At 38.7% G+C, this 13,097-nt stretch overlaps 1 protein-coding gene across 2 annotated transcripts in view; it reads right to left on the minus strand.

The window, feature by feature from the left end:
* Positions 1-393: 393 nt before the first annotated feature.
* Positions 394-13,097, minus strand: part of gpc6a (glypican 6a) — a 185,205-nt gene continuing 172,501 nt past the window's right edge. For both annotated transcript variants that reach the window (XM_034219617.1, XM_034219606.1), the window contains 3 exons: positions 9,704-9,834; positions 6,517-6,692; positions 394-4,977 (listed from right to left, as the gene is read on the minus strand). In XM_034219617.1, coding sequence (XP_034075508.1) covers positions 4,745-4,977; positions 6,517-6,692; positions 9,704-9,834 — 540 coding nt within the window. In that variant the 3' untranslated portion in view covers positions 394-4,744. The remainder of the gene's footprint in view (positions 4,978-6,516; positions 6,693-9,703; positions 9,835-13,097) is intronic.

A 13,097-nucleotide genomic window follows, 5' to 3' on the forward strand; every position in this document is an offset into this window, starting at 1 on the left:
GTAATATAGATTTCTTTACAAGTAGTACTTATAACAGGAACGAAAGAGGCAGTAATTCCATTTATTAAGGAGATCATGGTGGATGCATTTTCCACATATTTGATAACTGTTTAAACTGATGCCCTGTTATCTGTTACATTTGACAAAAGACACATTTGAATGGAAAAAGTGTGTGAAGTTAAAGCTCACAGTAATGTTATCCATGTAACACTTTGAACTATATAAGATAAAGCATTTCATATCAGTTCATATCTAAATCCAATCTGTCTTCCCCCAATTTAAACTTTTTAAAGGAATTGTAGAATATAATATCTTGTTGTTTGTAGGTTCCTGATCAATGAAGATACATAGTTTGCAAAGGACATCGGCGATAGATAGAGCCACAATATAAAGTATTTTATTAATAAAAGGTTTATTATTACATTTGTATTATTTTCTGTATACAAGAATGTGTAACAAAAGCCAAATAAGCAATCCATTTGAGTCTTTTAAAAATGGTAAGGCATGTCTGCTTGTATAACTATCAACTTCAGTTCCCCCAAAACACTTCAAACAGCGTGCACTGACAGCTCCACAAATCGTAATGTGCTCCTTAGTTATCTGATTTTGCAAATCACAACAGTACCACACTCACAGCATATGTTTTAGCAAAAGTGCAGCAAACGATTAACATCAAATGGAAAAGACCTTGCATAACACGTTTTCTGTAAAAAACCGCCAACCACGATTTACTTTTTTTTTTCGTTTTTCAAATGCCAAAGAGAATGAACAGACAAAGAAAACAACAAAAACAAACAGAAAAAGCTCCCAGACAAATTAAGCTAAGCATTGAAGCATCTCAGACAATGATACTGAATGTCTGCCTTGTCAGGAGAGAGAGAACACAAGGCAGTGAAAATGGCAAACATGCCTCTCGATGTAATGAGAGAAGAGGGTTGTTTGTACTGAAGCTCTTTGGGAAATTCAGCTCACTTGTGAAAGAGTGTTTTTCCTGTTTTTCCGGAACACCATTAAAGAGTTCTCTCATGGGTGCATTCAACCTTTGTGTGGCTGCAGATGGTTACTGAGTTCCTTACACTTTAGAAAACATAGTTGTTAAGTTTCTGTCTCACTGCTGACCCTGACTCAGAAATATCTGCCTCCACAAAGTTTTTTTAATACTTGAAAACTGAATGTATCCGACTGCAGTGATATGTAACCTGCTAACCCTCACTTCTAATCGAACTTTTTCTCTTCCTGTCGTGTGCTGTATATTTATTTAATCAATTACAACATCTCTGAAAGATAACAATCATCTGAATTCAAATCTGTTACTGACAGAATGATTGTAATTTTAAGGGAAACAATATGACACTTGACATGGAAATGTGATACTTGACAATAAATGTGCTGACAAAAAATCTATTTGTGCTAAATTTATAAAATAAGGTGTAGCTGAAATTCTCTGAGAACTCTAAACGCCTGAAGCTGAAATTGAATCATCAGTTCGACTCCATGTAACAGAGCATCATTTTTAAATGAAAGCTCTTTTATCTGCTGCTATCCAAGACTTCACTCCTGGGCAGATACATCCAGATCAGGAAAACTGTTGCTGCACATCCTGCCCACTAACAAGTCTCTTTATTTAATATTTAGCACATTATAAATAGTTACTGCTGGATGTCCATCCCGTCTAACTGCCTCCCATCTGTCTGACCCACTAAGTGAGTTCAGATCAGGATCTGTTTACTGCCACTTCTGTCTGAGTACGGTGGTCGCTCTTTGTGCTCATGCAAAGATGATCCGGCAGAGGACACACGAGCAATCCAAAATATCCATAAAGTAGATTTTGGGAAACTGTTGTTATGTTTTTAGTTTCCCATACACCCCTGGTTCTGTTTTATACACATGTTTAGCTCTAAGGTGCTCAACAGGCTTTCTCTGTCACCCCTGTATGCACTGACATCTGCATGTGATTGTTCGTCCAAACAGAATGGATTTACAGACCCAGATCTTAAAAATGCTGATTGTATTTTATAACATCCACATTGTGACTGAAATACTTACCAATAAGATAAACAATGAGACGAAGTTGACCTCCCCCTTCAGTGGCACTGTTGCGATGCTGACCTGAACCAGCAATGTGTTACCGTGACTGTGTATTCATTTGGATAATTACTTACATCTGTATCTTTATCATTACTGCTGATATGTCACATCTGCACGACGGTAATCATATTTTGGTAGTGATGTCTCTAATGTTATTTTTATACTAGCCCTTCTGAAAGGGAACGTAACTGAATCACCAGAACATTTGAAAAATAAATAGCTAATTCATTCATGTTTCTCTCCACTAATGTCCTGTTGATATTATAAAGTGCTTTATGTTTGTCATAATGTATTCCCCAATTTGTTTCAATATAATTTTTTTATCTTTACACTGACCTTTCAACTCAGCCTGAAGTATTTAAGTAATATTTCACGTTGGTTTACATTTGTTGCCTGTCCAATATGAATTGTATATAGACAAATTAAATACAGTTTGAGCATAAAAACAAATTAAAATGCATTTTCTAACTTTTCCTTTAGAGTTGTCTTTCCTCGATCGTTGCTTCGAGAGAGGCCTGTCGCCGTGCACATTAAGGTTTACGCACCAGTGATTTAATAATCATGCTGGTTTTGGTAGGAGGCTGCTGTTCAGTCACCTTCTCCTGAAGCTGTTTCAGCAGGGAGTAAGGCGAGGGAGGTCAAAATATTTTCCATCTCTTCTGCAGTGGGAGCTTCCTGTGGTGTCGGGGTGTCTTTTGTGAGTCATGTGAAACCACTGAGGGGGGATTTTCTCTCAGGTGCTGTGAAGTGTGTGTGAAGATAACTTTAGAAATGTGGACATGAGTCCCCTCTTGTTGTTTCTCATTTGAAGGAGAAGTACTGCATTTCATGTAATTTGTGTCTAAGAACATCAGATATATTTTTCAGATCTTGATGCTGTTTTCACTCGTGTCCCATGCATGCTTTAGTATGCTTTGTCTCGTTGAGATGCTCAGAGCAGCTGTTCATTGCCGCTGTGGGTTTGTGGAAGCCCCATGTTGAGACAAGAGACTTACTTATTAGCTATGTGAAAGGATTTTAGGTGCTTATGGGCTGATGGGATTCAATCCTCCAAGGCACACTCCAGCACTACGATGGCTGTTCTAAACATTTATGATTGAACAAATATCCCTTTTTTTGTTTGTTTGTATAACTTCTACATGTCTGGAACTACATTTTCTGTGTGACCTGAGGTCAAAGCCATAGTGTTGTGTTATTGGAGTGCATCTACAGAGCCAGTTAGAGGTCAAGCCATAGGAGATGAATAGAGGTTATGAATAGTAACCCTAGTTCTAAGATACAGAGCGCTCTAACCTTGGCGCCCTATTTCGTTTAGAGTTGCTGACTTTGTAAATGCTTTTAAAAAACACATGACCACTTCTATAACCTGCATTATTGGTGGATCCGTTTCAGTGGTCGAACAAGAACATGCACATTTCAGCGTGGTGCACTATAACATGAGAGTGTGTGAACCGCCAGGGCCTGTCAGAGGGCTGAGCTTACAGGAGTATGGTTACAATTTGTAACATATACTGTATGTTGTATAAAGAATTAACATTAATCCTTATAATAAATAATAAAACAATGGAGACAAGAAATAAATGAAAATATCCTTAGAATATACCTAATATCACTAATACACGTTTGAGTTCTCTGAGAATTAAAATAATATTTGAACTTTTTAGGTGTATGTCAAGTACCCAAACAGAAGAGAGTAAATCAGGTAACCATATAGCATTAGCAGGCAATTGTTGTATAATGGCTTACAATAACTTTCCTGTTTATTTTTTAAATTGTTCAGGTGATCCAATAACTCGTTAAAACAATTACAATTTTAAAAAATGGAGCTGTTAACTAAACCAGCAAGATTACATTACAGTACCTTCCAATGAAATACATACTGCAACTATGTATAAGTACAATACAATCAGTTAAATGATCTGAAAATATAGGTCTTCTGTCTCTATGGGATGGATGTTTCCTGTAGATTATAAACGTATGAAGCCGAGAAAAATAATCTGTGCAAAGTAGTGCTCTTTGTGCAATACATTAGCACTTTCAAGAATTAATCAAATGTGCAACTATAAAGTGGCTGTAAGAACTGCTGCTCCCTGAAGTCACACTGATATAACCAAACAGGAAACCAGGTGAACTGCTAGCTCTGTACAATCCTGTACCAACCAAGCCCAAACTGTGTAGCCTGCATAAATAAAACAAAACATGTTTTTGTCAGTTAACATAATTTCCATGCATGCACACAGTTAGACTTTCTCCATTTGTCTGAGGGGGAAAAGACTTCTATGACAAATTGGGTGTTGTCTTGTTGTCACAACTTCATCATACAAAAGAAAAAAATTAAAATAAATTTCCCTTGATCTGAAAAATCAGAGCTGTTGTGTTTTAGAAGTATGTTATTTAAAATGCACTTTAGAATAATGAGAAAACCCCACATTTTCTTTTTTTTAAGAGATGTGAAAGCTGGTTCAGTGACGGCACCAAGCATTCTTTGGGGGACGAGCAGGATGCTGCGCTGCACTCACTTCCTGTACTACCACACCACAATAAGCCACTCTCCACAGGTTTCCAGAAGGTCCAGTGAGGGAACAGCAGTAGAACTTGCTGTTAAACATACTGTATGTAACAGCAGACAAGTCAGTGATCAGGCCACACTCGTGTATTATCTCCATTGAGTCTGCATTGCCCCCAGTGGGAGTGTGAGGGCGGCCACCACCAGCACTAGGGAGGGTCCGCTGGAAAAGGACTTTCCTGCCGCCGCTGCTGCTGCTGCTGCTGCGCGTTCGTCGCTTCTGTCGGCTCCAATCACAGGAGCCTCTGTTCCAACAAAAACAAACTCTGTTGTGCAGCCATCAGAGCAGCCGCTGCCACTGCCAGAAGTACTGCCTTCATCACCTGCAGCAACAAAATCACAAAAGTTAGAATTGAATTTAAATACTTTGTCACAACAACTATTATCTGATCCATGGCAAAGGGAAAGCAAAAAAGCTCAGGTAACAAAAGAAATCGGCCCGAGAAACTCACAAGATTTAAATGAATACTCATTTGGCTTATTTAAATTGATTGTATAGTTTTGTTACCTTTTTAGGAAACACAACAATAACCATCATTAATACATTGTTTATATTTAAGTAATCTGTTAAAATGATAACTAATAAGGCATACTGATTATTAGTGACTCTATGATGTATGTAAAAGTCGTACAAATAATTTAAATACTATATCAAATATTTGCTAATGATAACCAAATGATTCGTATAACATCTATAAACATTACATAGATAGATGAACCACATTTTTATTACACTTAGTTCATGGTTATAGTTGGTTTGTAGATCGTCTATACACTTTTTTATAATAGCTAATAGAAATGACTTGCAGGTCAAATAAAACTGCAAGAAAAAATCACACTAATATTAGACTGCTGATAAATAAGGGCTGAAATGGGTTGGGATTTCAAATGTTCTTATGTACTTTTTCAAGCACCTCGTGTTTGACAATGGATTTGTTAAAATACTGAGGCTGCATATGTTCAGCACCCAACTTCTCAGAGATAATGGTGATTGAGTAAGCTTTCAAGGGAACTTTTATCAAAATGAATTGACGTCACTGCAAATTTTCTTCTTGTCATAAGTGCTGGTGCGACCGCGCCTTCACAGGTTGCAGAGCAATACGTGAATGATTAGCTGCTATAAATAGCAGAGCACAAGTAGATCTTAATACAAGGATTACATCTGCTTCTGTGAGATGTGAACCTATTCAACATATTCAGTGCCTGCAGTACTAGGTTCCTGGTGACAAGGAAAACACAATTGCTAACAGAAAAACAAACATGACAGTGACAAAAATGGAGTTGACAAACAAAGGTTAGTGGCAGTTGACTCACAGAGCCACATTTTATTTGAAGCTATGAAAATCTTCAATCTTGTCAGCTGTATGGGATCCCCATAATCAGGAAGAGGGAATGGTTTCTGTCATGGCAGCATTGCAGATGTACATCTTCGTAAATAGCCTTCACTGTCTGTCATTGCATGTGTCACCTCCGTACCTACGGCTATTTATTCTCCTAATAATGTCAGTCTTGCCTCAGTGCAACGCTGGTGCATTCAGTGGAGTTTTATGATGAGTTGCAACATGAATGACATCCAAGATCTTATTTCGGTACCATTTATATTTCTGCAGGGGTATTTGTCTGAGTGTGTGTGTGTGTGTGTGTGTGTGTGTGTGTGTGTGTGTGTGTGTGTGTGTGTGTGTGTGTGTGTGTGTGTGTGTGTGTGTGTGTGTGGGTGGGTGTGTGTGTGTGTGTGTGTGTGTGTGTCCAAATCTACCAACATGCAGTGAAATAAACTTTTCTCTCTGTGTTTTACTTCAAAATATTATTATTATCTTGTCTACACCTGCATTTGCAAACACCCAAGATATTGGAGAACTTACTTGAGTCTTGGAAGTAGATGTCATTGCCGTTGTAGGCGTTCTTTAGCTTGTTGGTCATGACACGTAGAGCCATGATCTGCTGTCGTATCAGTGTGTCCGGCCTGGTGATGTCCACATCCACCTCTGGGTTGCTCACCTGGTTGGTAAGACCCTCCCCCACGACTTCAGGAAAATATCTGCACACAATGACACAGGAACAAACTGAATCACCTAATATCTCCTTGTCGTATTGGCACTGAAGGCACTATCAAAATGGTAATATTTTCTAGATGTTATTCTGAGTTTGGGCCTCCCCTCAGCCAAAGCTTGAAAAAAGGCATCCCCCCTTCCTGCTTGTTTACCTGCTTTCTTTCACTCAATTCCTGGATAAATATTGAATCATGATTATGTTATTTGTTTCCATAGACACTCAATAATTGAGTTTGTATATCTCTAAGGCATTCAATGATTTCTGACTCTGTGAAAGTAGGGAACCGTTAAATCTCTGAAATATCTCCAACAAAATCACATGCATTTAGGCAATTCTATTGATCTCATGATAGGTAATCCAATATTCATACTGAGTTAAGCCTCCCCTGCAACTGTTTAGAGCCTCCCCGAGGAGGTCTCTATCGTGCTTTCAAAACCTCAAGTTTAGTAAATAATGCATCAGAACTAAAAAACTATGGATGATAGTAGAATACAAACATGCAGATAACAACATTTCCACATTTGCTTCATTTGCTATCTATCAGGCAAACAAGCAGCATCAGTGACACAGGCACATGCACGCATATACATCAAAGTGGGCTTGAGCCCCTGCCCTTTTTCTTCCTCCAGAGAAAGTGGTCTTTTTCCCCCTTTTTTTAATTTTATAAATGAATATATATCTACTGCTGTTTGCGCACAGTATCCCTTTGCAAAAATATATTGATTGAATACAAAATTAAAATATCAGGTCGGGAGATTAGACTGTGAAGTTTCGTAGCTCTCCCTCCCTCCACGTCTCCTGCACAGCGGTGCGGACATCGGCACAGTCCCTTCAGACAGACAGGCAGCAGCAGCACCTCCCACTTTACTGTCCCATGTTATGCCGGCTTTTGTTGGCTTATTTTGAAGGTGAGTGGTGATGAACACATTACTAAACTGCCAGTGCCTCGAGTTTACAGCTAATTAGCTAAAAGACAATAACAAATATAGTTAACTATGGTAGGCTACTAGCTAATGGATAAGTTAGCTCAAGGTTTAGCTTTAAGACAATTTATCATGGGAATACAGGCTAATGTAAGGTACTTAAGGGGAGACACTTAAAGCGAATACAGTAAAATGTGTATCTAATAACGTCATCACAATCGCCACATTGATATGCAAATTAGGCGTTAACTAGGCCTAATTAAAAAGCGCTAATTTGCATGCAGTTACCAAGGCATTGCAGGTGGAAAGGATAAAACAAAAAAACACATCACCTCACAACTTCCCCAGATAGTTACTTACGTCAAGTCAGTATTTTCCCCTGAAATGTTATGTTTAAATATGCAGATTAGCTTTAAATCTCTAGATGAATTCAGACTGTAAAACCTCTATGTTAACTGATTATTTTGTAGAATTATGTTGAGTATTAAACAGTTGCGTGAGTGTGAGGGTATTACAATTAATTGGTCAGTAAGTCAGAGATGTGCAACTATATTTAACTTTTTGTTTTAAATTATTTTTTTAGAAATGATTATGGGAAGTGCCCTTTATCTCACTTGAGCACCTGCCCCCCAAAATGTCTGTGCACGTCCCTGAGTGACACTGAAGGCCTATTACTGTATGGTGGCTGACAGATCTACACACTGCAACTTTAGAGAATAGGAAAATTGTGGTGAGGATGTTGTCTCTATGTACATGTGTTTTGTATACTTATATGAGTTATCTTAAATTACTGTGTTGTGCTCTATCTTCCACCAATACAACCAGTTGTCGTTGTTTCACAGAGTCAACCTCTTGTGCGGACATTGTGTCCCTCTGTGTATGTGTGACTAGTTCTTTGAATTTTTGCTTACTCCAAAACACCACAAATAAATAATCTCTACAAATGGTGAAACATATGTGAATATTGATATATGATCTCGGTGTAAAAGCCTAAGAACCCATAAAGTAGACCAACTAAACCAAAATCACAAGAGCTACTCTTTTTATTGAAGGATGCTAAAATCAGGCAACACATAAGTGTGTAAAAGGTCTCTATGGTCTCCTTCATATTGGGAGTGGTTTCACTTTGCTTTAGAGAGCCCTTTACGTGCCTGATGCCCACAAATAAATAGTGTGTGTGTTAATAAATAAATAACAAATACTTCAACTGCTGTGCAATGAAAACAATGCAAGTCACCGAGGTGTCAACATTGACCGCCCACACCTTTAGTAGTTCCTACAAAGCCACTTCCCCACAATCGTCATAATGAATGTAAACAACGTACATGGCAATTGTTAGTACTCAAAGCTCTCAAGCTATAGCAGCGTATTAGAGTCCTGCCACAGTAACAGATATCAGATATTTTTTGCTCAGTTCATTTCATCTATTGATTGCAGTCGGGTAGGAAAGAGTATTTCAATAAATATAGCAAATAAGATTTCAAAAATACATTACCAACCTTGGCTTTTCACTAGTTTTGTATTTAATTTGATACTGTCTATACAAAGTCAAGTGTGCATAGTTTGTTTTTAAGGAACAAGAAAATCCGATGATATCATTCATAACACACTTCCTTCAGGGTCTGACATTTTATCATCTCTGGCAATCAATTTACCTTCCAGATTTAGAGCTTAAAATGTTACTGGCACAAACAAGAGAAATAACATGCCTTTTATAGCACCATCTGGTGATTTTGTTACTTGGAGTAGTCCAGAGTGATGGGGTGATATATTTCCTCTGCCAACTTCTCTGGTTCACTGTTGGACTCGCTGTCCAATCTACTGTATGGCTCGGAGACTCTCTACACGCTGCGGTGGTGATAAGAGGTGTTGGAAACTCCACAGTCCTCTGGGTATTAGAGCCTCGGAGCTTATATAGAGGTTCTCCATACAGTATGCACTAACCATTGTGCTCACAGAGAGAGTGTTAATCTGGGAATACAGTGTGGTTATTTTAATCCCTGGCAGGCAGAATGTGATAACCGTAGAGTGGGGGGAATTTGCCGTGGTTATACTGAGAAGCAGAAGTCCTCACCTGCCCTTCGTGTGGCTGTTCCAGCACTGATACTCGTCAGACTCTGTCAGCTTGCCCTTGGCACAGATGTCATCAGGCAGGTTGGACCAAAACCTCTTGGACTCCTTTAACTTCTCTTTGATGTCAATCACCTGCCATAGGCCAAAACAGAAATATTATATATTAGGGTTGATCGTTTTGTATTTTACAGGCTGAGAAGTCAGGGTGAGAAGTGATTCAACTCCATTTGTCCTATATAACACAAAAGTACACGCAACCGTATGCAGTTCTCAGAATATTGAATTGTTTCCACTACCGTTAGTGAACTTAATTTGTAACGTATTAACATTTGCTATGGTAAAACAAAATAAACCATCTCAGTGATACAGAAATAAATGATAAAACAAACAGTAATACAGCAGCCTCCATTAGCTCTATCTCTTTAAAGATATGCGCGACAAATCACAATTTTAAACATTTTTGTGGAAGCTAAAGTTTGTTCATTTGAACCCCCCCTTCTGCTCATTTATTCCACCCAGAGTGAACTGCTGTTGGACTGCCTGGGGTTTCTTTTTCTTCCAATTTTGCGTGCTGTCCACTTCTATCCATATTGCGCTCATCTCTGATTCATACAAGACAGGCTTGGGCTTTGGAATTTGATATTTGGCATGAGTGGTCACCCCCGACTGATTCCATCTGGACTCAGCAAGAAGTTTGAGCAGACAAACAGGCGGAAAAAATAACAACAAGAGGCTTCAGTGTGAACAGAAGAACCCACTGTCGCTTTTTTAGTTTTGATATAGTTAGTAACAATGATGAAGACGGAGATCACGATAGCTTAACTGATTCAATATAAGGTATTCATTTAGTAATGCTATCAGGTAATCTTTCTAATTATGCATTACATGTGTAAGCACTGAGCTTCTGTTACAGGAGAGAAGTAGGACACAGTACAGAGCCTGGACATTCATTCAAAGAGAGTGTTGTGAGATCCAATTGAAGATTTATACACTTACAGAGTTCAACATTATAGGAAGTAATATCATTCACAGAGAGTTAGATGAGAAGCCTTAACACAAAGAAAAAAACATGCAATCTTCTGCTTTAAAACAAACAAATACACATACAAAATCCACAGATTAGAAATCCTGCATCCATAAAACAGAGAGGCTTGACAAGCAATGTATTCATTGTGTGTTTATGCTTGTGTGTGTGTTTAAATGTATTTTGGCAAAAAAAACACTATTGATGTTTCAAGACCTTCTCTGTGAAATTATATTGCTTTCAACAGTGTTTCAATGGTTTCTTTAAATTGTTTTGGACGTGAACCAATTTCAGCAGTTTAATTCTTCAAGGCTCTGAAAAGCTTAGACTGCTAAAGTATTTCTCATACAATTCATACCGAAGTATTTCAAAAAGAAAATGTGATTAAATGCTGAGCCCAATGCCTTTATTCTCAATCTCAGTAATATTCAGGCAAAGTTGCATAAGTAAACAAACATAGGTATATGTTACTTTAGAGGAGAAACCATGTGATTTTAATATTTATTATTATCTGTGCAGAGGTTCTCCGGTCTGGCAACAATCTTTGAAATAAACATTTGAAATTCTGCTTTAAAGAGTTTATTTATTACAGAGTGCATGATAAAACGTGAACTATTGATGAGTAAACCCTCAGTCGGTGGACGCGCCGGCGCGTCCAGGTGCGCATAATTTACGTAATTAATCATATATTTTCGATTATAAGGAGTAGAAATATGATTCAGATATCCGCGGAATCGCTGGAAGAGTAGCTTTCCAGCAGTATCTCTTGTGAGACTGTAAGAAGGGCACAGCAGCCAATATGGCCGCTCAAAGCAGCTTGACTTTACACTGTGTGGGATTGATTGGTGGATTTGTGTGTCCGTCAAGGAAATCTCGGCCGGCAGCCATCATGGTCTGAAATGATTTCATCAAGAAATCACTAAGGACCTACCCACCAAGTAAAAAAAACATAAACCACGTGTCTCCCGTCCCATCAGTTTACGTCTGTGAGGAGAGAGAGAGAGACAGAGAAAATGGCTAAAAAAAACGTTACAGTTGCCGACTTTGCTAGAGATTTTTTTCGCTAGCAGCAGTGAAGATAGAGTACAGAACCTGAAGTCTTCGACTCTTCTGAAGAAGAAGAATACAAAGACAACAACAAGGATCCATTTGGACATGGGTAAGTGTAAATGTTACAGTAATAATGTACTGGCAATGTGTGGGGAATACTGCGAAAATGAACAATATGTTTAATGCTGTCAAAATTATAGCGTTAACGGCGGTAATTCATTTTTTAAATTAATTGCGTTAAAATATTTAACGCATTTAACGTGCAGAATGGCCCGCCCCATACATCCCACCAGCGCCAGGGTATGGCTGGGGTAGGCTACACCCATTATTTCACACACAGTGACGTCACGAGCTACCCACAATGCAACACGCGCCATATATATATATATATATAAATACGCCATTTTCATGGAGGTGCAAATATCCTGGAAGTGCAAATATAAACAGCTAGCTAACGTAGCAAGGCAGAGCGCACTAGGTTTTTTTTCTGAATTAACGACCGAAGAAATCGCTGCATGTCTTCGGATTACATCTCTGGACTTGAGGGGTGTGCTCTAGGTCGTTAGTTACCAGCGTAAACTAGAGCTGTGTGGGTTGTCGGATTGCCTTTACAGACTGCGTCGATTTTGGCTGCATCTACGTCTAATTTCTGGAAACACCAGGTGAATTTGTCACAATAATATTATCATGCCATTGCATATATGTGGTATTTTAGAGTTGACTAGATATTGATTAAGGCAATAGACTATGATATTCAGTACAGGAAGCTTAGCAACACCTAGACGGTGTACGGCTAAACCCTTGGCCTGCTTGCACCTCGCGTAAAACGGCGGATACCGGAAGTACGGTGTCGCCCTCGGCCCAATACCCGTATATGTGTGTGAAAGAATACCAAGAAATGGCTTAGCCCCACCATGAAAAATGATGTTAAAGTAAGCAAAAATAAAGTCTGCCAACTCGCGCCGAGAATTGCACAGACGGCAGTTAGTAAGATTGATTTCAGTAGCCACTTGTCTGGAAATACCGAAGACCAGAAACGGTTTTGAAAACTTTTGTCACGTAGGCTAGTGATCGTCTTCTCAATAGAACATCTTTGATAATATCTTCTGGCCAATCAGAATCAAGATAACGGCGTGGTGTTATTGCAGGAAGTCCCGACGGAGAATACTTTTGCTGTAGTACAGGGGTGCACATAACTGGTAGGTTATGTGCGTAATCTGAAATGCGTACCGTCACTTGTGTCACAAAGCGCATTTGCGTACCGACGTACTTGTGAAGCTTTTCCAGAAGGCGGTTAGATCACCGGACGACAGAGTCGGTC

Source organism: Gymnodraco acuticeps, unplaced genomic scaffold (assembly GCF_902827175.1).
Source record: "Gymnodraco acuticeps unplaced genomic scaffold, fGymAcu1.1, whole genome shotgun sequence".
In the NCBI taxonomy this organism is placed as follows: domain Eukaryota; kingdom Metazoa; phylum Chordata; class Actinopteri; order Perciformes; family Bathydraconidae; genus Gymnodraco; species Gymnodraco acuticeps.